The sequence below is a fragment of the Lemur catta genome, chromosome 5, assembly GCF_020740605.2.
Source record: "Lemur catta isolate mLemCat1 chromosome 5, mLemCat1.pri, whole genome shotgun sequence".
NCBI lineage: Eukaryota > Metazoa > Chordata > Mammalia > Primates > Lemuridae > Lemur > Lemur catta.
The window spans coordinates 59009410-59034551 of record NC_059132.1 but is presented as its reverse complement, the minus strand read 5'-3'; the positions used below and the strand labels follow the sequence as shown (position 1 = coordinate 59034551).

General features: G+C 35.9%; 1 protein-coding gene across 3 annotated transcripts in view; it reads right to left on the bottom strand.

Annotated features, from left to right (window-relative positions):
* Window positions 1-25142, bottom strand: part of CDKAL1 (CDK5 regulatory subunit associated protein 1 like 1) — a 584442-nt gene that overhangs the window by 238020 nt on the left and 321280 nt on the right. For all 3 annotated transcript variants that reach the window (XM_045551876.1, XM_045551874.1, XM_045551875.1), the window contains one exon: window positions 3582-3748. In XM_045551876.1, the coding sequence (XP_045407832.1) occupies window positions 3582-3748 (167 nt within the window). The remainder of the gene's footprint in view (window positions 1-3581; window positions 3749-25142) is intronic.

The following is a 25142-nucleotide window of genomic DNA, read 5'->3' as shown; positions in this document are numbered from 1 at the left end:
AATTTCAAGAGTATAAATCTTTATCCTTGAGGCAATGGAGAGACACCAGTAGATTTTAAGATGAAGTAAAATAGTTTTTTTAATTTATTGTTTTATCTATTGTTTCTATTATCATACACAAATTAGGTATGTTTCTTCAATTCCAGGGTGTTTTTCCACTCTGTGTTTGAGATATCTCTTTGTCATCTATGTCATAATTTAAATGAATCCTATATTGCTTTTTAAGGGCAGTGGTAAGTTAAAAATAGGGTTTGTAGATGTTCCAAACAGACACTTCACTACCTGTCTGCCTGTTAGTGATAGAGTTTCCCCTTCCTTCCTTTATTCAGTACATATTTATTCAATATCTACTACATAAAATACCATACACAGTGTCAGACTCTTCATAAAACCTTAAAAGTGCATCCTATGTTAAGTGTAATATGCACCTTCTACTCTTAGGGAAACTTAATAAAATGTATTCAACAGATCTTTCTACAGCATATTTTTAAATAATATGATAGAAACTGGTGTTTTCCTTTAAATCTTTTCCCCTTTAAGCTGTTCAATTAAAAAAAAAAAAAAGCTGGTAAAGCGTTTAAAAAAAAAAATCTGAGTTAGGTGAAGTGAACAGAATGAAGAGGAAGGAAAACAGCCCAGTGAAGTGCTCTATAATTAAAGTCTGTCGTGTGAAGCATCTTGCAGAAACACAAGAAGGCTTGAGTCCTACCAATAAAATTCTCAAGAAATCCTTACGCTGAAGGTATTAAAGCATCAGGGCAGTTATTTCAAGAGTGGGTTCCCTTCGTCTCTATGGTTTAAAAAAACCACTACCTTCATTCACTGTGGTTTTATTTATTTATTTCTAAAATCTGCTTTCATCTTCTGGGTTTTGTCTTTTTTTTCTTATTGGTGAACTTTCTTCAGCACTCTCCAGATAATGCTTTCTGTAGAGTGGGCTAAGTGCAGTGAGAGGAAAACGGAAAAACACAACGTATTGCTGGGCACGGACTGAGGATCACCGGGCTTAGGTGCCCCTTCCTCAGGCACTTTCTGACACTGGGAAGCCACATGCGCCTTCTGGGGTTTAGTCACCTTTTCTGTCACATAAGGATGTGTTTGTGTAACAAGACAAGCACCGGGCTCTGCCACCGAAGAGGAAGATGAGAAGAAACACCAAGGTGTGAAGGCCTTGTCAAAGTGACAAAGGAAGAGTTTGAAAGCTCTTACTTCCAGATGGCGTGGATCTTTGATTCTTGTGTACCTTTGTTTGTTAATTTCCTTTTGTTCTGTTTCCTTTGGATGGCCTTTCTCCCTTGGTGTGGTACATAGCTTGGATCATCCCCCCCTTGTAGAGTACATAGGAATGGGTGGCTTTCTCTCAGGGCAAACTCTCACCCTTGAAGCTCATTTAATTCGTCATCTTTGGCTGCCTCTTCTGGCCATAGTGTTAAGAATTCAAAGTGTAAGACTATAGTGTGGGTTCTATAATTTATTTTATGAAGGAGGCCTTTCCTTTATTTATTCTTTTATTTACTCATTTATGGAGCCACTATTGGGTGGGATCAATCCAGAGATGGAGATGACAAGGTCATTGCCTCAAGATGACAATATAACAGGGAAGGCAAATATTACACATATTTTGGAGCAAGATTTTAAAAAACATATTGTGACAATCAGAACTTGTTATCACTCCAACTATGATCTATGAACTAAACATCTGGTGTTTTCCAGGTAAAGTATAAAGTTATATTTTATATCTTCTGTTGATTGTTAGAAGCTCTCCCAGAGTTATCTATTCAGAGGTCAATGACTCTCTCTGGTCAGGTGCTGAGCACTAGGATGTGATATAAATGTAATATCACCTGCTGCAATCTTGCAATCAATTAAAATGCTAAAGTCATTCCAAGAAGTATTTGGTTAGTCACCTCTGAGCCAATATGTGATGTTTTCCTTTGTGTTTACTCGCTACCTGAACTTCCCTGACTCTAGCTACTAGGGGTCCTGGGGTTCCTGGATCCCTGATCAGATCATTTTCAAGTCAGAGAAACTGGCATCTTATAATACACTGTACATTGGTGGGGCCTGTTTCTCTGCCTACCCACCACATATCTAGCACATCTCCTGGTCTTCATGATTATGCCTCACATTTACTGCAAACACAGCAAGACTGCCACAGCTCTTAGCATATTTGATTTTTTTTTTTTTTTTTTACAGAGAATCACTTGCTTTTTCAAGTGTTGAGTCAAAGTGTTAAGTAAAAGTTGACATGCCTGTAACTTATTTTTAAATAGCAAATCATAATCATCTCACATTGTCTAAAGTACCAAACTTAACATATAAATCATATGCCCTTACTACAGAGATCTAGCTAGGAAAACATAAATAACAAAATTGAAATTGCTAAATTATAGTCATATTATTAACTCTGTTTTCAGAATTTCTAAAATACATTGTTGATATTAAGGAGGCTGTTCAATAAAAACCTCAACAAGGACGGTCCTAAATCAAATCAACAGAAACAATCTTTTAAATGTTTGGATATTCACTAGCATTTATGCATTAAATTTCAGCAACTGTACTTGCTTATAGCTTTTTGGAATGCTATTTTTCTGCAAAAACATATGGCAAAAAACACACCTGATTAAAAAGAAAAGTGACTTTCCCACAGCACTTATCAGGTTCCATGTCCATAACTACAGGTGTGGGTAATCATTTTATTTCTCAAATAAGAGTCAAAGATCCTAGTATGTATTTTTTCATTTACATGGTTGCTTCCCTGTCCATATTCTTTGCTCATATTTACTGTGGCATTTGTCCTCAGGTCCCACAGTTACCTGGACACACGCTCATGTTTCTAGTTTGACAGTTAACTACTTAAGGGTAATCATCCTGATCCACGGAAGGGATAAACATGAAACCAGGGATCTCAGAATCACCTCCTTTTTTCGTTCACAGTGATCACCATTATGGCAACCTAAATAACAAAGAGTGAGACTCTCTAAAAGAAAATGATTTATTTGGGAATAAGCATTGCAATGGCAATATAGGTGCCATAGTAAATTATGTACAAATCTAGTGGAAGAATACCAAACTCTATGTCCCTTTGATTCCATGTCACCCCTAAGTATCACCAGATGATGGGATGAAATTGACAACTCATCTTCAACCGTAAGGCACAGCATTCTTACTCATATGGCTAAAAGTAGTATAAAAACCCGCAACATTGACTGACTACTGGTTGCAAAATTAACACAACACATTAGCAGTTCTGAATTAGACAAAGGTTCAAAATGGAGGAACAGGCAAATTTATGTGTTGGAAAACTGAAGGGCTGCAATGAAGAAACAGAGAACCATGACAATGTAGCAAGTACTGAAAAATCTAGGCAATGTTAATTAATGATGAGGAAGCAAAAACAAGAAGTGTTGACTACCAAAGAAGGGGATTTGAAAGTCTCAATTCATTCTTGGTAATGTGGGACTACAAAAAAAAATGTGAAAGTGGTTTTAAATGAAGCTCATGCAACGATACTGAGGCTGCCACATTGTCTGAATTGGTTAGTGTCTGTGTCAGCATGCAAATGGGGTGCTTTTCCTTACCTCCAGATGCTCTAAAATATAGGGTGGATTTGTCATGCCAAGCCTCAGCATTGCTCCCTCGGGAATCACTTCAACCAATTTCCACAGGAGTATGGGGAGATTGGTGCCATTATCTCTGCCATAAGCCCCTGTGTCTTCACTGGTCAACCATATCTCACAAACACCCTCTGTGAATCAAAGGAGATAATTAACAAATCTGTTGCAGAGCTGTTTCCTTCATCATACAGCTGCTCACTCTTTTTAATGCAGTATTTCTCAACCCTATTATTCAGGCAGTCAGGGTATTCAATTGCAGAGAAAAAGCAGCTTATCCCATGGTGGCAGTGGGTTATTAAGTTCATTTTATGAACACCAGAGAGTTACAACAATGCTGTAAATTATCAGTGCGTCCTAGGAAGTGATTAACATTCACAGCCAATCAGTTCAACTGTGCTTCCTCCAAAGCACTTTGATCAAGACTAAAGCTTCATTCCCACCTCAGAGAATACCTATATTATTGAACACCATAAGCCCTGGACCTGAAACAGTCACTCCACAGATTAGAGACTACCAGCAGTTAACTCACTAATCAGTGTGTCGCCAGCCCAAGGAAAAATGTCAAGTAGAGTTAAGGTTTAACTCACATATTATTAATTATAAAGTAGCCATTTTTCCTGTTGAAACTATTCTAATCTATCTTCTTTATCCAATTAAAAACAGTGTTCATTTTATTGCTATGTTTAAAAAAGTAGGTTGCTGCATACACTTAGTGTTTGTGTTGGAAAACTTGTTGACTGACAGCTTGCATCCTATTTTTCATAAATCAGACTTTAGGAAAACATATATATGTGTGTGTGTGTTTGTTGTTATAAAGAATCCTGACTTCAAATATTAAAGTCTGCCATAATATCCCTTCAAAAATAGAGAGGGAATACTTTTGGATCACCTAGGGTTATTTACAACAAATAAAACAGAGTTAGCAAGAACCATCCAGGTTTTCATGGCACATAGAACTTTTCTGAACGCATACTCCATTAAAAGATTAGCTTATTTTAAAAAGCCAAATGATTCACAAGGCTAAAACAAACAACGAAATGAGCCTGTGAAATTTGTTCATGCTCAAGTGATTTGCTGCTTCTGAAGAAGCTCCACACATACACAGGCACACAAGCTAAGACTTTACCCTGAACCAAAGTGTAAGTTTCTAGAAAGTGTCTTAAAATAACTTTAAATTGTCTTTAGTTGATGGAAGAGTTTCAAAAATACATTTAAATACTCCTAGCCAAGAGAGACAACAAATAAAACAAATGGCTTTTATGGGAATGTGGACTTAAAACTTACAGAGTAAAAAAGCAAAAAATAAAGATCTTCATTCTCTTTAGTATGTTCCACAGAGGTGGAAAAATACACAGCATAAAGCTGAGATCTCCAATCACTATTCTTTCCTTTAGAATAAAGGATATATTTACTTTAACAAAAAGGTATCTAAACCGCATAAAAACATTCTGAGACATTCACATCCTCACCCACACCCACACAACATGGAAAATACAAGAATAGAAATAAAATTTTAGTTTCCCAAAATTAAAGAATCAATAACTTAGCACTGAGAACAGAAGACATCAAACAACAGCTCTATTAAAAAACAATTGGAGATGTTTTTAGTATTTGAAATCAGTAGTTTTATGAGTATATGGGTTTTCTTAGTTTAAATTAAATACCTAGTTCCAGAAATAATAAACCTTTGCTTAGTTTTAATGAAAAGCTTTCTCCTCCAAAGAAATAGTCTGGCATGTTCACAGGCTATCTTTGTAGTCTTATAATTTTATAAATATTCTCTGTACATGGAATAAATATTTTTCTATTTTAAAAATGGATTGCAACTAGTGGTATCATCTTTAATATTATATATGCCATCAGACACTGGATTCATACAACTTTAAAAAAAAAAAAATCTTATCACAAAATCCACTCCAGGAAAAGAGATGGCTAAGTAACAACATAAACAGATTTTAAAACATTCTGAAAGAGGTTATAAAAACAGGACATTATCCATGATTTTCCAGTTACTGGCATTTGAGCAACACAATATGAATATTTTAAAATGAACAGAATAATTTTAATTTATAATTTTTCCATCCAAATGGTTCCATGTTATGCCTTATGTAGAGAAAGCAAGTTCCTGGAACAGTGCCTTGCTGTTGCTAGATGAATATAGAAGGGGAAAAATCACTATGAATAGGAATGGAAATAACATCCAAGCACAAAACAGCAGCCAGCTCTTAAAGCTGCATAGGTGGGGACCAATAGCCCCCTGGTGGGCTGAAACTTCAAATTAAATCACATAAAGAGGAAGCAGCTGTAACACTAAATCAGCAACAACAGGAATAATGGTCTTGATGTCTCCAAGATCAAGGCTGCTAAAATACTCTGTATAATAGCAACCTGGTTTAAACCACAATGGAATGAGAGAGCATGTGCAAAATGTGAAACCCCTGGACTTGGGGAGAATTTTGCCTTGTCAATTCAATGCAAAAATTTATCAAAGATGATCTTGCTCTTAGTCAACGTGAGAAAGTTCGGACTTTGCAAGGTTGTATTTCAAGAATTAATTCTAATGAGAGTTGGTCCCTCCAATAGATAGGATATAGAAGTCATTTCATACTAAAAGTGAGGCTAAATGTGGAATCCCCATGCTTCTGACATCCTTTTTCCTGGGAAGTCTCCTGATTACTCATAGCACAAGCATTTCCTGCCAGGCCATGCTTGCATCTAAACTCACCAGAGAACCCGAGGGCTGCAGTAATCTAATGGAAACACACTGACACACATGCATGCTTATAACTGCACACTTAATTGGCTATACTTATGGACAGACGTGCTTGCTTAAACAGCTTCATTCCTGAAGGACTTCAGTTATGAGTTATCTTCCTTTGCACATTCATTTCTCTATTCATCCAAACACTTATCAGGCTCTTACCTACCATGTGCCCAGCAGCCCTTCTAGTTCATGACAGATAGGAATTCACCATTAAACTTCTGCAATCTCAGACTGGCTATTAGCCAGGAGCTGGCAAGGGGACACTGACAGACATCCTGGGAACTTCAAGTCCATCCCCATTGGTGGTGGTGGTGGTAGAAGGGGATGGTCTTGGAGAACACAGCCCTGGAAGCCAAAATGAAGGGCCAGCAGGGCTTGAAATGAATACAGTGTCAGCCTCAACCAGATAGCTCCAGCCTGCAGTGCAACTTGGACTTTGATTAATACATGTCAGAAAAATAAACACACGAAAATGAAAAAGAGAAGCAGGCAGGAAGAACTAAGATAAGAGAAGTGAATGTCCATTAAAAACTCTCATGCCTGTAAAAATAAATACATGCAAGAAAAGAAAGTGGTGGGTAGGAAAGTGGAGACAGAAATTAGCTTTTTTTTTTAAAGCATCCAAGGAGAAATTTTTTTTTCCTAAAATTGTTCATCTACCTGACTTTTGTACATTTTCCTAAAATTGTTCAGTGTACTTGACTTTTTAAATGAACATTAGGTTCATGATATCATCTATCATCCTTTTGATGTGTTAATTTTGCTAAAAGAAAAAGCAAATACTAGGAAGAACAAAATGTATTGTACAGGGAAAAAAAATCCTTTAAAAAAGTTTAGTTATTAGAATCCATTATCATATTACCCAAGCAATTACAGATCAGCTTGTAGGTGAAACACAAAGCTATTTTTCCCTGAATAGAGAGCAATCTCAACAGGTGAATTCCAATCTCTGCTCCACAGTAATTTGAGATGACACAGGACGGAAAAAGTAGAAGACATTAAAGGTGAATAATAAAAGAAAGATAATATCCTCAATAAAATAGTCTTATAACATAGAAAATCCTGTTTGAAAAATCAAACTTTGCCAAAACTCAATTTCAAAAGATTACGACTCCCTATAACTTTTCTTATGTGTGAGTTTCATTGTAATAAATTGAAATATGGGTGAAGCCTGACTTCATCTGGTCAGAGAAGTGATATTTCTCTAGTAGCTTTTTCTTTATCATTGAAGAAAATTTCCACATTATAAGTTGTTTCAATTATCCTATTATGAGTAGTGTTTAAAAATATGGATAACAAACATATAAAAACTGGAAAAAACGATTACAGGGATTCACAGTTAAAGGGCACTACATGGCAGAAGAACCTACATCAACTGCATGTGATATAAAAAACACCTCAGAATCTGCCAAATCCATCTTCTACTCCCCAACGTGTACTCCTCTGCTTTGCCCTGTCTTTTGTTCTCCATTTCTATCCTTTGTCTTTTCCCTTCTCCTCTCAATTGTATCCTCAACTCTTTCTCCACCATCCATTCCAGCCTTCGTTCTCCCACTAAGGACTATAAATTAGAGAGATATTATTTGTTATACTTATTTAATATGCATTAAATTATCTACTTTTACTCCCTGCCACTTTCTTTTAAGGGTTACAGTGCATATTAATTAGATTCTTATGGGCTCTTTCTTCTTAAAAAATAATCTTAGAACACCCAGAAATTATTATACTATGACCCTCTGCTTAAGCATTAGAAAGGTCAAAGAAGTTTCTTCAAAGGGGTGTTTCTAAGTATCCCCCCTTATCCATGGGGGATATATTCCAAGACCCCCAGTGGATGCCTGAAACTGCAGATATTACTGAATCCTGTACTGAATTTACTACATTTTTTTGACCTGATAACTGAGACAGCTTACAAAGTGACCAATGGGGTGGACAGCATATACAACATGGATATGCTGGACAAAGGGATGATTCACAGCCTAGGCAGGACACAGCGAGACAATGTGAGATTTCATTACACTACTCAAAACAGCATGCAATTTAAAACCTATGAATTTTATTTCTGGAATTTTCCATTTAATATTTTTTACTTAAGGCAACTGAAATTGCTGAAAGTGAAACCACAGATAAGGGGATTATTGTATAGACAGCCATATGCCTATTTAGCCTATTCATTTAATAGCAAATTATATAACTTTTTAGTCCCTTCTAATCCTATTATTAGACATTAATGGGTGGGTTTTATGTTTTCTTTTTAGATAAAAAGGATTTAAATAATCTTATTAAAGATGGCATTGGTTGGGCATGCTGGCTCACACCTGTAACCTGTAATCCCAGCACTTTGGGAGGTGAGGTGAGAGGATCACTTGAGGCCTGGAGTTATAGATCAGCCTGGGCAACACAGTGAGACCCCGTTTCTACAAAAAATAAAAAAATTAGTTGGGTTTGGTGGCACGTGTCTGTAGTCCCAGCTACTCAGTCGGCTGAGACAGGAGGATCACTTGAGCCTGGGAGTTTGAGGTTGCAATGAGCTATCATCACACCACTGTACTCCAGCCTGAGTGACAAAGTGAGACTCTGTCTGTAAAAAATAAAAATAAATTAAAGAGACAGCATCATAACAGGACCAACCAAGGCTATCTTTTATATAATGATATATCACTGAGAAAAACCCAATTCATAGGCTACTATACAAAATATTAATAATTATTAGTTAATTCTCCAATTACATGTTTACACTGCTACCGCACACTTTTTAAAAAAAGTTTTATTAGTGACCTGGGAGTATTTTTACTCTATTTTTTTATTTTTTACAATGTTAAACTTACAGAAACATTACAGTACAATGAACACCTGTACCTCCTTTATCGGGCCTTATCAGTTAATATTTTGCTACATTAGTGCACTCTCTCCCACATTCACAAACACGTGTATTTTTTTCTGAACCATTTGAGAATTAGTTGCAGAAAGTATGGCACTTCACCTCTAAATATATCAGCATATATCTTCTGAGATCTAGAACATTTTCCCTCATAATCACAATACAGTTAGTACTTTCACTCTGGCCAGACTGAATTACCTACAGTTCTTTGGGCAAGTCACTGTAGTTCAGGCCTCTGTGGTTTAAGCATATGCTGTATCCTCTACCTAAAATGCCTTCCACTCTTTTTTACATACGGAATATCTCTTCCGGGAAACTTTCCTGACCACTGAAACTAATTTAGATCTTCCTCTCTTGTACTCCCAATTATCTTGTACGTGATTCTGTAACACAATGTGTTATAATTATTGGTTTGTTTGTTTCCCCTTTTAAGATAAAAACATCTCCCATGCAGAAGTGCAAAAATCTTACTAAAATGCATATACCTAGAGCTTACTATGATACTTAGCGCACAGCAAGCCCTTGATAAATTTTGGTTCCTTCAATGAATGTATTTGATGAGTTTGCTTTCAGTAAAAAAGATGTGCACAGTTCACTTAAGTATATATTTCAGCTAACATTTGAAAAGTATCTTCTCCTACACACATATAAACATACATACACACACATACAAACATATGTAACAGTGTGTTACACACATATACACACATATACTGAGAGAGAGTTTCTGCACAAAAGTAGAAAAGGTTATATATTATGAAATGAGAAAATATCAAAATGAATATTCTTTGGACAATAAGGAAATGCAGCTTGAATGTTGCAAAGTTTGTTGCATAGTTCCTTAACTTCTATACAAGATTACCAGTCTTGCTTAAGCCGGTATTAACAGCTGAATAGCACAGCAACTGAATACAAGCCATCTTTTTACTTAGGGGTATGACTTTGCTTTCACTTAAAGATAAGTTCAGATAGATCAATTACTCATAAAACAATTAAAGTTTAAAACTATTTTTATTGACTTAATAAGAAGAGTTATTAACAAAGAGATGGTATTTCTAGAACATACTTGACAACTGTGATTATCCTGATCACAGAAAAAAACAGCATAAATTAATAATGTTGCTAAACAAAAACAATCTTTTTTTTGAAAGGTGGTAATCAGAAGAATATTGTTTATTTCCATACTTCTGCAAGAATTTGGAAATAATAGAAAGTTAAAAACAAACTAAACACCATGAAAAGATGATACTCTTTCTGAAAACAAGGTATCTGACTCTCCAGTCTTGAAAACATGAAGTAAGCCTGAATGAGGCAGATTATTTTCTTATACCACAGTGTGTTGTGTCCCATATATAGGCTTTTTTAAATACCCCTAGAAAGAACGCAGGGGTTGGTGGGGAAAAATAATTGTAAAATGGGAGCCAGTGTGGATGGAAGTTGTTGCAAGAGGCTCAAGCTCATGGGGTAGGGCTAAGACAGCAAAAATGACATGTTGATAAGCTATGCAATGTCATATGGAATGAATATGCAGTATCACTGCAAGTGAATGTCCTTTAACTGAAATGCTTGGGCCAAAAAGTGTTACAGATTTCGGATTTTTCCATATTTGGAAATATTTGCATTAGTTGAGCATCCCTAATCTGAAAAATCTGAAATCCAAAATGCTCCAAGGAACACTTCCTTTGAGTATCATGTTAGTGTGCAAGGAGTTTTAGATTTAGAGCTTTTGGGATTTTGGATTTTCAGATTAGGGATATTCAACCTGTACTACAATTGACAACTAACCAAAAAGTGAGTTAGTTAAAATAGTCTTATGTGTCTTTCTTGTAGTGCGTATAGCAGAGATCAGAAGACAGTGATGTTTTCTGGTGAATAAAAAGGGGTTTGTGTATGTGTGTGGGTACACTGTTTCTACATGAAGAAAGCGTAAAGTGCAACTCTAGGATTGAGAAATATTTAAAAGTTGGAAGTTTTATGAAACAGCTAGTGGTTCTGCCTTGAAGAGAAGAATAATCATCAGAATAAGACAGTCTGACAGATACCCCAGATTCCAAGAATTTAATAATCAACTACTTCTTCAATTTAAAATTTCTAAGAACAAAGCACCACAAACACTTGCAGCTAGTATTAATAAAAAGTAATTTGAATATCTATTACAACAGAATAACATATTCTAATAAGCAATTCTATAACTTGATCAAAACTATGCTAATCAAAATTCAATCTACTAACATATCTGCTTATGTACAGGAATATGTAATATCCAGCACAAATTGTTGACGCTGACCATATTAATGAGAGCACCAAAATTTAATTAAAAGAAAATATTGTGAGGACTTCCATTTATACACAGGAAAGATCACGTGCTATGGAAATTATGTTAATGCTGTAAACAACTAGAAAAATTGACAAAATATACGGCACAGCAAATCATCAGACAAGGAACAAGAGGCAGGGCAGGACTGTGAACGGTGAGAGAAATAGATGAGGTGAGCCCTATGACTTCCCATCTTACTGTCTGGAGGCATTTTCCAGGCACAATACAGAAAGGCAGAAACCAAACAGAACTTGATGATCTTGCTGAATCGAAGAGTCAAAGATTGGAGTTCACAGGGTTACAATGCACAGGGTAAATACTATAGAGGAGAGAGCTGCCAAAGATGGAGCTCCACAGATAAGAAGCCTCCCCTAAAGTCTTTGGGTGAGACTGGGTGTACATGACAAGCAACTAAATCCCAAGGCTGGGGAAAGAAACAGGGGAAAGCCTTAGGTCAAACATTTCCCAGAGTCACCGAACCAAGCACAGTTCATGTTCCTATAAGCAAAAAGACACACCTTAGAATGTCTGGGTTTTGTTGGATGGAGTTCTTAGAAGGGTACTGCCTCGGTTGTAGAGAGATATTAACGTTAAGCTAAAAGCTACTCTGGCTGGGCATGGTGGCTCAACGCCTATAATCCCGGCACTCTGGGAGGCTGAGGTGGGAAGACCACTTGAGCCCAGGAGTTCAAGGCTGCAGTGAGCTACGACTGCACCACTGCACTCCAGCTTAGGCAACAGAGCAAGACCTGTCTCTAAAAAAATAAAAATAAAAATAAACTTTTAAAAATCAAACTAATTTCAAATAACTTAACTCTATGACAGAACAAAGTAAAAAAAAGTTTAAAGAAACACAAAAAAATCCAAAGCTCAACAATGTAAAATTCAAAATGTCTGGCACCCAAAGAAAAATTACCAGGCATGCAGACAAGGAAGAAAATATTGACTATGGGCCAGGTGCAGGGCTCAGTCCTGTAATCCTAGCACTTTGGAAGGTCAAGGCAGAAGGATCTCCATTCGAGGCTGCAATGAGCTATGATCACACCACCGCACTCCAGCATGGGTGACAGAGTGAGACCCTGTCTCTGGAAAAAACAAAACAAAACAAAAAAACCTACCTCATACAGAGAAATCATTTTCATCATCAAAAATTCAACTTTAAAAAATAAAATACAGTTCTTGGTGACTGAAGAAAAAAAACAACTCTGTTGACCTCACCTTTTCCTTGTCCCAAATCAGGGCCCCCCAATTTATACCTAGATATGACATAAAATTGCAATAATCCCATAGTTGAGAATGAATTAAGGCTACTCCTCTCTCTCCCCTCCCCGCCCCCCCCCCCCATCTGTCTGTTTATGGTGTACCAGCATGGTTCACGAACAACAGATCCCATTAGATGGGCCTTTTTTGGCACTATGCCTAACACATTGCATATTAGAGTAATAGTCAATATATTAGAACAAATGCATAGATAATTTTAAAAAATAAGAATTATGTGGTTAGAAAATGCCAAAAGACTTTATCCACTTCATGTTACAAACATAGACTGTGAAGATCAGAAAGGTTAAGAGAGTTGCCCAAAGTGACACAATAAGCAACAGCACAGCAGGCAGTAGAATTAGTCTCTCAGTTTTCAAGAAGGAATTCCAACCTTCACAGGGCCAAGGAAACTATCACAAGAGCAGACAGACAACCTACAGAATGGGAGAAAATATTTGCATGCTACATATCTGATAAAGGGCTGATAACTAGAATCTATATAGAACTGAGGAAAATCAGCAAGAAAAAAATAAAACAACCCATTAAAAAGTAGGCAAAGGACATGAACAGAAACTTTTCAAAAGAAGACAGACTAATGTCCGACAAACAGATGAAAAAATGCTCAACATCTCTAATGATCAGGGAAATGCAAATCAAAACCACAATGAAATATCACTTAACTCCAGTGAGAATGGCTTTTATCAAAAAGTCCCAAAACAATAAATGTTGGCGTGGATGCGGAGAGATAGGAACACTCATACACTGCTGGTGGGACTGCAACTAGTACAACCTCTGTGGAAAGTAATATGGAGATACCTTAAAGGGACAAAAGTAGAACTACCATTTGATCCAGCAATCCCACTTCTGGGCATCTACCCAAAGAAAAAAAGACATTCTAGAAAAAAGACATCTGCATTAGAATGTTGATAGTAGGTAGCACAATTCACAATTGTAAAGATGTGGAAACAACCAAAATGCCCATCAATATATAAGTGGATTAATAAAGTATGGTGTATGTATACGAAGGAGTACTACTCAGCCACAAAAAGCAATGGTGATCTAGCACCTCTTGTATTATCCTGGATAGAGCTGGAGCCCGTTCTGCTAAGTGAAGTATCACAAGAATGGAAAAATAAGCACCACATGTACTCACCAATTGGTATTAATTGATCAAGACTTATGTGCACATGTAGCAGCAACATTCATTGGGTGTTGGGCAGGTGGGAGGGGGAAGGAGGGGTTGGATATATTCACACCTAATGGGTGCAGTGTGTACTGTATGGGGGCTGGACATGCTTGAAGCTCTGACTTGGGTCAGGCAAAGGCAATATATGTAATCTAAACATTTGTACCCCCCTAATATGCTAAAATAAGAAAGGAAAAATAATTAAAAAAATTCTTTTTATGCCAATTCAGCGACTCAAAGAGAACACCTATAAAATGTTGACTATAATTATGGCAACTTAAGAAGTACCAACTGAAACCTCAAAGTGTTAATAGCATTAGAAATAAGAAACGACTGTAGCAAACCAAAACAATGTGCAAATAACATGAGATGCATGAAGAGTAATAAACCCGAACTACCCAATATAACCATCAGCAACATGTGGCTACTGAGCACTTGAAATGCATTTAGTCCAAACTAAGATGTGATACAAGTGCAAAGGTACATATCAAATTTCAAAGACTTATAATGAAAAAAAAACGTAAAATATCTCATTCAGGTTTTTACGTTGATTACAAATTAAAATGATTATTTTGGATAGATTGGGTTAATTAAAATAGCTGAATAAAATACATTTAATCTGTATCATTTTACTTTTCTTACTGTGGCTACCAGAAATTTTTAAATTACAGACATGGCACACATTTTATGTCTATTGGATAGCATTGTTATAGACCACAGAACTGCCTACAATAAAACACTGAAAGAATTAACATGAATTTTAATTCAAATGATAAAAATATATTAATAAACTATATTCTAAATAATCAACAGAAATTCAAAATTCTTCATGGTTAAATAATATGATTTTGATAGAAGATGCTATACATATAAATTTTTGACTTCATTTATGAATATTTAATTTGATTGTATTGATATATTTTATTAAAATTCACAAAATTATATTACATGAAGTTAATACATTAAAAAATACCATTCACAAAGCCCTGACTCTACAAGAATCATTTAATGTATTATCTTTATGTCATCTCAGACACGCACATTTTATACAGCTCACGATATCTTAAAAATAGCAAGACAATTGTTCTACTTAAAACTATACTTGAAAGTTCTTTGACCCCTTAAATTTCACTATTAAAATACATGTGTAGTAGTTTTTACTGCAAATAGCATTCCTAACTTTTGATACATTCAAAGATCTACAAATTACCTCTAATTATAAATAAGTATTTATCTCATAACTTATAAATGAGAAAACAAATATAGAATAAAGGTACAATATGTGACTTGCCTATCATTAACCAATACATGAGTGGAATGGAAATCTTTTAAAAGGCTCCTTTCCCATTCCCGGATATACGGGAGGCATTAAAAAACAAAAGCCTCCTAATTTCCAAGTGTGACTTATACAACTTTTTAGGAAAAAGTGAAATATCATTATCAAAGCACTCCTGTAAACTTAAAACTAAAATTCACCACCCCTCAATTCCCCTCCATAAAACCATTACAAGGAACCACTCTACCTTTCTCCTTTTCTTCAGCCAATATATTACTGTGGAATGTTCTTACTATGATTTAAAAAGCAAACAGAGTACTTGCAATTGCACTGGCCCAAACTTAGCCAATTACAGCAAAATCATTTTGTTATCTTTCATAAGTGTGCTGGTTAACTTTTTCAAATGCTTTATTTACTTCTATTAAGTCTGCCAAATCTCTTCTAGGAAAAACCATTTTGATGCTTCAAATTGCGTTCACTTAAATATTCTTCTACAAAACCCTTGTGAAATAAATTTTCATTTCGTATTCTGTAACTCCCCAGTTCTTTTGTGTTATTTCCTGTGGCTTCAGCTGCTTAGGGATTAAGCAGAGGTCCTAGAGAGGGTCTCTTTCATTCATTGTTTATTTTAAAGATTTCCAACAGTGTCCTACGGAAAGCAATTACTCAGTAAATGTAGCAGGAGGGAGGAGTAGACAGAAAAAAAAATGGAGAGAAGTATCTTTTTCTAACATACTATGTAATTTACTTCTAATTATGTTTATTGTGTACTGCCTCTTCACCACTCCCCTAACTAGAATGAAAGATACAGTAACACTGAGATTTTCCTCTGCTTAGTTCACCACTGTATCTCCTGCAATAGAACAGTGCCTGAGGACATACTAGGCATCCAGTGAATATTTGTTGACTGAATGGATAAATTAATAAAAAGATGGGAAGAAAGGAAACCATACCGGGGGCAGGAAAGGAAGAAGAGATATCAAGATGAGAACGTGAAGTAGAAGCCTACAGCTGCAGTTCTCAGATGTGTTCACATGGTGGGAAACAGGAGAGTCACAGTATTTCAAATAGAACACAAGATATAAATGCTTATCCCCATTATATTAGAAATTATACAGAGAATGCCTAGAATATATGTATTCAACAGAAACACTGCCCACAAAACAGGCTATAAAAATAATAAATTGTTTGAGCTTCTGTTAATATCTGTTTCCTACTTATACACTCATTTATCACCCTTTATACATCCAAACAAATGTAGAGTAGCCACCAAAACAATAAAAAGTTTTCTGAAAAATGCAAAAATTCGAAATGATTCTATTAATTAACTTAATCCATTTTCCCTTTAAAATGAGAAAAAATAGCATTTTAATTAGAAAAAAGGAGAGTTTCACTAGAGAATCATTTGAAGATCATCAGTCCACACAGAAGGGCACTGGCTATCTTTCAGTTTCAATACACCTCCATAAATTTGAAATTTAAATGCTCAAGGCAGAAGATGATGCCCCAGCAACAATGAACACAGCTAGCGATCATATCTTAGTTTCAAACCACCATTCCCCAATAAAAAGTACAAGGTTGCTTAGAGAAATCGGTGATTCCCCAGGACTAGGGTTAGGGAAAGTACAAGATAAACCTGGAATGTTTTCTGGTGCCAGAAAGTAAGAAATTGCTCAAAAATTATGACGGCATATCAGAAGAACACAGGTGCCAACTTGAAGAAGCTCCCAAAGGCCAATCTGGGACAATCTGAGCAATAAAATAAATAATGATAGCAATGGAATATAAAGTACAGAAGTAAATAAATATCCATGAGTCCATACTTACAGAAATAAATATATATATTAAAAAAAGGAGGACAACACACAATTCTTCCATAGAATATAATTCCAATTACTAAATGTAAAAGCAAAGATAGAAAAGTCACCATCTGGCAAACACCGCAGTAATAATTGTCAGAGGCAAGACTGTTAAAGTTAGTGGGCAAAAGTGAGGAGAAAGAGGGTGGTTGAATCACTCTTATTTCCCCATAAGATACTTATTAAAATGAGAAAAGTATTAGTAATAATTTCACATTGGAGAAAGGTAGTATCACCTTAACTAAGTGGTAAAATTAAGCCCACCAGAAATGAGACATCTTAACATCACGTATTGTGATGTCCTGCAAAGTGCACACCAGTCACTTCGGTGGTACTCTTGCCAAAAACACATAACCTGAATTTAATCATGTGGAAACATCAGACAAACCCAAATTGAGAGAGGTGCTATAAAATAATTAGCCACTACATTTCAAAAATATCCAAATTATAAAGGACAAAGAAAGACAGAAGACCTGACCCAGACTGGAGGTGAAGAGACTAAGGACACATGACAACTAAATGTAATGGGGGACTCCAGATTGAATCTGGCACCAGAAAAAGGATGCTAGTGGGACAAGAGGTGAAATTTGGATAGGGTCTGTAGATCACATAATACTGTTTTACCAACATTAAGCTTCTGGCATTGATAATTGTTGTACAACAGTCATGCTAAGATATTAATATTTGAGGAAGCTGGATGAAGGGTAAATGTGAACTGTGTACTATTTTTACAACACTTTTGTAAGTCACAAGGAAAAAGATTAAGGCAGAGTATTGGTTATTAGGGTAAAGGACTCAGAGGATGTGAAACCTTTGCTTACCAACTTTTATTCAACAAGCTTCAGGTGAAGTTTAAGTAAGGCAGGCCCAACACAGTCATTGCCTAATGCAATCAAGAACCTATTTCCCTCAGCACTGTGTCGAAGCTTCCTGATTTAAAGTAGCTTCTGTTAGGATGCTTCTAAAAATTAACTTATTTTAAAAATCCATCAAACACACCCATTCTTTTTTAAATAAGAAGCCGCACACGCTACATAAAAAAGAGAATTTTTTACATCCTCCATTTGCAATTGGGAACTAAAAGACCACCTTCTGAAACATGTCACAGTACTGCCATTATCATCACCAGATAGTGTTTATTAAGTATTAATAGTTGCTACCAAGCCCCAGGTGAAGTTTCCCAAGACATATTTGGAAAAAAACTAATGACATAGACTTAAAGAAAATAAGTGTACAGAAAAATTTTAAGTTAAATATTTACAAAATAGGTAAGTATAACCAAAAGCAGTATGCCAGACAGATGCAAAAATGATGTCAGTGGCCATTGGGAAAGAATACTTATTCTATGTTTTTGAGGTATTAAACTTAGATACAGTGAACATAAAATGTATTACATCTCTATCCTAAATGTGTGTGTGTGTGTGTGTGTATCTACACTAATACAAAGGAGAGGCTATGGGACAAGGCTTAGGATCATGAAGAAATCAACATACATTATATCTGAAAAAGAGAAAATCCAATGGCTGGCAGGCTGGCAACACACTCTTCCAACCAGAGTGCAGGGAAGTCGGTCTGGTATGCAGGGAACAGAAGACTCCAATCCCACACACTACACAGGGGAACTTTAATTGTTGGATGACAAATGGGAAGAATGAGGGGGAAAGGACCTGGCTCTCTAACAAATATATTACAATTTAGCCTTAGAAAACCATGCCTTTCATAATAATTACCACTTAGAGAAGACCAAACTTAGAAGGACATTCATTATACATTACAAGGCTATTAAAAGTCATTAGCAATAAAAATGATGTGAAACACTTGATTTAATAAAAAGTATGTATAAAGCAGAATTAAATACAGGATTTTTTTTTTAATGTATATCCCCTGAAAGTCAGAAAATAGGCTCTCTATCCAACTAAGAAATGAGAAAAGGAAGCTCACAAATGAATATAATCCTAGAAATGACCTTTGGATGGGGCGTGGTGGCTCATGCATTTATAGGATTATTCCTAGCACTCTGGGAGGCCAAGGTGGGAGGATCTCTTGAGGTCAGGTGTTTGAGAGCATCCTGAGCAAAATCAAGGCCCCATCTCTACCAAAAATAAAAAATAAAAAAATAAAAAATTAGACAGGCATGGTGGTCCACACCTGTAGTCCCAGCTACTTGGGAAGCTGAGGCAGGAGGATTACTTGAGCCCAGGAGTTTGAGGTCACAGTGAGCTATGATGATGCCATTGCACTCTACCCGGGACGACAGAGTGAGACTTTGTCTCAAAAGAAAAGGAAGCAAGGAAGGAAATGACCTTTGATTCCCTATTAGTCTACATGTTACTCATAGTGATGCCACAAATATTAACTGAGTGAGCTCCACGAGCCAGGCACCACACTAAGCACAAAGATGAATAAGACATACATCCTGCACTGTCTAGCATCACATAGCAGCAGAGGCAACTTGTATTTAAAAACCTGGCTTTGAATGGGTTGTCTAAATCCACAATTCTATCCTACCAAGAGAGGAAATCTACCCTAGTCCCCTGACTGTAGAAATGTCCTGGTCACACTAGCTACAATCTGCCGGGGAGTTCCAACCATACCTTGAATCACATTGCTCTCTCATACTGAGACTCTCTAGCCCTCAAGCTGTTGGTTTGTTTTACATTCTGTGTCAATCTAAATCTATTTTTAACCTACTTACTGATCCTTGGTCTTTTCTATATGGACCAAAGTCCATGTAATACCTCGAATCTTACCGGCATTCAGTAAATAACAAAACACTTTTTACTATTAAAAAAAAGATAAAACAATGAACGATGAACCTAGATTGCAGAAATCTCTACTGACCACATAATTGGTGTCAGTGACTCTAAAAGCTATTTTACTATAAAAGGCCCTCAAATTACAAAATATGCAAATTATCTTTATGCAAGAAATGTACTAAATAGTCTAAGATTCACAGTGCTTAAAAATATTCACCCAACCGGGATGATTTCAGATTAAAGAAAATAAGGACTGTGTAATTATATACACTTACCTTGACAAATAGAAAGCAATCTGTGATTAGAACATAGCAATTAGTTACAAAATGCTTCACATGGATTTAATTACCCATCAGCCTACATGTAGCTTAATTACTTTTATCTCATTGCATCAGTAAAAGATTTCTGCCTGAGGCAACTGCCAGTCATATATTTATAAGGCTTCTAGACTTTACAGTGAATACATTATAACATTCAGGCAAATGTGCTAAAGTTACAGTTGCAAAGGCATTCTTAATTTTGAGTCTCTAGTCTTGGTTAATAAGTATCTCATCCCTTAGGGTCAACTACCATCTAGCTTTCAAACTGACAGTGTCACCTATTTGGCTAAATAACATTGTTGACATAAACATCACCTCTATTTATTCTAATCCTGTAAGAGTCAGAAAGACCAACCTTTGAAACCAAAACAATTATCTTATTGCCTTGAAGTAAAGGGTAGTGTATTCTCATGTGCAAGGTAAACACTTAAATTCAAGAAAGGAGATGACCCTCTTTCTTCAGGATGGCTGAAGAAAGTCCTTTTATTCCATGCTAATCTGCTGATGGTGACTTCCTGGGATGGATTTTTTGGTTTTTTTTTTTTTGGTTTTCTTTTTTTGTGATTCAGAGTGTGAAACACTGTCTTCCAATTTTTTTTCTCCTTGGTAAGACAGTTTTGAAATCCAGCCAACCAGGGTTTGATTCCTAGCTCCTTCACTCAATGACTTTGGGCAAGTTACTCAACTAACCTAAAGATAAATAATAACCATTTCATTTGACTGCTAATTTAATGACATAAAAAACACCTAGTAGATGTCCTGGCTCCATAGCAAGTATATATTGATAATAAAAGTTAGTACTCTTTGCTGGGTTCCCTTAGGAGGGATCTATGTGGATTACATGAATTCATCAGAAAAAAGGGATCTCTCGGGAACTAAGTAGAAAATACCTTCCCCTCCGTTTTACTTTAAGGAAACATTTTTGGTATTGGTTGGGAAATTATACTCTCTAAAAGCGAGAGTTTTCAGGACTCTGGAATTTGGTGTTAGGGAAATCTAATCATCCTAGTTTAGAACCATTGAAGAAATTCCCTTTTGTTAAGGAAGGCAAGTCTTGGGCCAGATGGCATTGTGTCAACTCAATTTACAGAAATTGAGGTTTAGAGCTCACAAGTCATCAAGTATCCTTCTGTAATTACTTTTTTTTTTTTTACCTAAACCAACATTTCTGTTTATGCTTAAATATAAACAAAATCAATAAGAAAATGGATCTCAAGGGCTACTGTGCTTAAGAATCACCTGTAAATCATGTTAAATATTCAAGTGGGAAGCACAATGAGCAAGATTCTAGTTAAGTAGGTCTGGGGTGATGTCCAAGATTGTGTGCCTTGGTGATTCTGACAACCTAACTTTGAGAAGACGAGGTTTGGGCTTATAAAAGTACACAGCAACAATGACTTAACTTTTAAGAGTCCCTCCATAAATTTAGTTAACACTCACACTATGATTTCATTCTTCTCAATTATTGATCTTCAAAAGGACTATAGGCTCCAGTTTCTTAAAAATAGCTTAGAAATTGTTCCTGTGTTACCATGATATATAGGTTTTCCTCTACAGTTGAAAGAAATGAAGAATTGGGAGAGATCAGTATGATACAAAGGCAAGATTTTTATAGTTATGTGTCGGTACTACAGCACAGAGAGAGAACTTGACATTTGAGATGCACATTAAATATGTGGAGATAATCTGTACTGTAAAATCTATTAAAGATTTTTGAAACTTTACTCCTTTATTTATAAGCTTCAAAGCAAGTACTAGACAGTACTTGCTCAAAAAATACTTTGAGGTTCTTTCAGGTAAGGGTCTTGTGTTTCGTTCATTTAGGTACACCAAACCCTTAGCACAGTGACTATTGCACATAACAAGTACTCAACTAATGTTTGCTAAAGGAAGGAAAGAGATGGGACAGAAAGGAGGGAAATGCTGCAAATGTTTCATCTTCTAGGCAAGGGAAAAGTTTTTCAAAATAATTTTTTCCAGTATTACTGTGGGTTGGAAATCATTTGTTAGAAAGTGTCCTAAAGATAATCAGAAGCCACAGAGATAAATACCACCACATTTTGAGAAAGAAATTAATTATACTTTAATTTCTTTGTGTAGTTTATTCAAGTAGTTCTTACTCAGCAATAGAAGAATAGTTTCGTTTGGAGAAAGCCTCCCCTCAATCTTGCTCTTACTAGGCAGTGACAATGAGCACATAAATATCTCCTAGGTCCTGTTTATAAAATTGCATAGTGACATTGGATTATTACAATTCAATGACAACAAATTTGCCAGCACAGGGCCTGAGAGCTGGCCCAAGGCCAATTATTATATAGAGTAACTCCTCTTAGCTGAAGTGACTAAAAAGATGAACTGTAACTAGAAAAACAATGCATATATATCAATAAATGCACATACCACATATCAGTATAAAACAGTGATTCGTGTTAGGCTAGGCTTTAAAGTCAGCCTGGGTTAGAATTCTGGCTCTAGCATTTACTAGCTAGGCAGCCAAGGTAGCCTTAATTACTATCTCTGAGCTTAGGTTTCCTCAGCTGTGAAATTTAGGTAATCATAATACCTACACCTCATAAAGGTGATGTTAAAGATTAAATGAAATAATCCATATATACAGTTCCTACTCTGCCTGGCACGCAGCAAAAAGCAAATGCCAGCAACTGTTATTATTACATAAGATTACCAAAAGAACAATGAGAGGATATGAATCCATTCCAGGTCCCAATATCGGTTTTGTTTGCTGGATCAGGGGCCATTGCCTTTGGAAATAGGAAATGACAATATGTTTACTAAGGCATTTGAGTTACTCTAGAATCTCCATTTTGAAGAAGAAAACTACTTCTTTGACAGTAAAGTTACAATAAAAAGGATAATTGTGGCATAGCCTGTTCAGACCTATATGCAGAAATTGCCCTATTTGCAAATGGGAACTACCCAAGCACAGAAATAGAGCTTGATGCAGGGCTTTAGAAAACAATAAAGTTAATTAAAAGAAAAAAAAATACTTTTTATAGAGTTCAAAAACAAGTTAATTTTTTTCAAATTCACGTTTATGGTGTCAACAGTCAAGGAGTTAAAAAAGCATGAAATAAATGCTTAAAACCACTTCAACCAACTTCTCTTAAATAGCTTTCATTAGTTTGGTTTGAGTCTGCTTTTTAATTCATTAAGTGTTTTTAAAATTAGATCTGTTGTTTTAATGCAGCTTTTCTTGGTACTTTTTTGTTCAAAAAGAAGTCCAGAAATCACTTATACTTTTGACCCAGAAAATCCAAATCAACTTGATAAAGAAATTTTCTTGTAAACCAACTTTATGAAGACAAGTGTAAATGAAAGGAAAAAAGAAAACACAGTTTTAGAGTATTTAAACAAGTACCAAAACCATAAGTCAGGAGCTAACATCGTTTTAAAAATAATGTGCTAAGTCTGTGAGCCTTTTTTCTTGTGTTCTTTAGAGACTAGGATGGGAGAAGACATTGAGGCAAGTCGGGCAGTAGAAGGGGTCACTGCAGCCCATCTGCCAGTGGGGAAGAACACACCTGCAGCTGCCCCTTGAAGTGGACAGGTGGTAGACCCTCAGGTATTAGCCAGAAAAAGTTAAAATAAAAATAACAAATCATCTTGCATCCTGCCTGCTACAAAGCAACAATAACAAAGTCTATTTTGACAATTATGAACATAAAAGAAAATGCCAAATATAAACCAAAAATCACTGCTAGTAACATCAAAAACACAAGACACAGATTAAACAAAAAACATCTAATCTGCTATCATTTCTTCCTTGTGAATGAGTGCCCCTGTCTAAACATGCCCTTCTCATTGTTTTCTTGACTATCTTACCTTCCCTGCTACTGCTCTTGATGGGGAACATCTCCGCTTTTCTGGGTTTTCCCTTCTATTGTCTCCCACATTGTGCTGCACAGGAAATTGCTAGCCTTGCCCCCAAGGTTAATCTTTATTGCCAGGAAGAATAAGACAATACCTTTATGTGTGCTCTCCCTAGGGAAGACTTGGAATACCACTAAAGAAAATCTAGCCTAGCAGTGGTTGCATACGTTAAAGTCATCTCTTTCCACCATCTGCCCAGGAAAGTTATCAAACTAAGCATGGACTTTCAAGTGGGGATCTTTTCCGTGTCTACTGGGAATTTTCCATACTGCTTGGAACTGCCAAGATTTATTCTAATAACTGCTAAAAGAAGGAGAGGCTACAGTTCTACTCTGTAGGGTCAAAAACGTGGGAGGGGGTATATTTTCACTTAGAAGATATTAATAAATATTGGCTGGCTTTATAGATACCACCCTCAAGCTCAGATGGAACTCAAAATAATATCGAGTTATGAATCCAGGACTCTAGTTCATATATATTTGGAGTTAAATAGATTTCTGTATGGAAAAGGTTCACAATTTTTTCAATTCCAAGTTCTGAACAACTAACTTACAAAACAATATTGGAATCCTCAGGGGATAGTTTACAGTAGAAAAAATGATTTTAATTGTAGCTATTCCAATATTGTCTCATTTTAAATAAGTCACCTGATATTGTCAGATCTTAGATTCTTTACCTTGAAAATAAGGAGCTTAAACAAAATAGCTCAGGTTTTGGGGTTAGAGACCCCTTTGACACTGATGGAAGGTATGGATACTCTTCTAAAAACAAGCCGCATACAACATTTGGCTTGATGTTTTGGGCGATTCACAGATCCTTGGAAGCTCGTCTGGTAAAAACTCCTGGACTATATGTTAAAATGTAATGTTACAGTCAGCGCACATAACAAAACCTTTTCTTAAAAAAGGTATACAATTTTTACTACTAGGAAATCAGTTTCTTTACCTCCCCACTAAATAAGCATCGAACAATTACTCCCAAAATGTAAGTTTAAAGAGACTCTGATGTTACCAGTCTG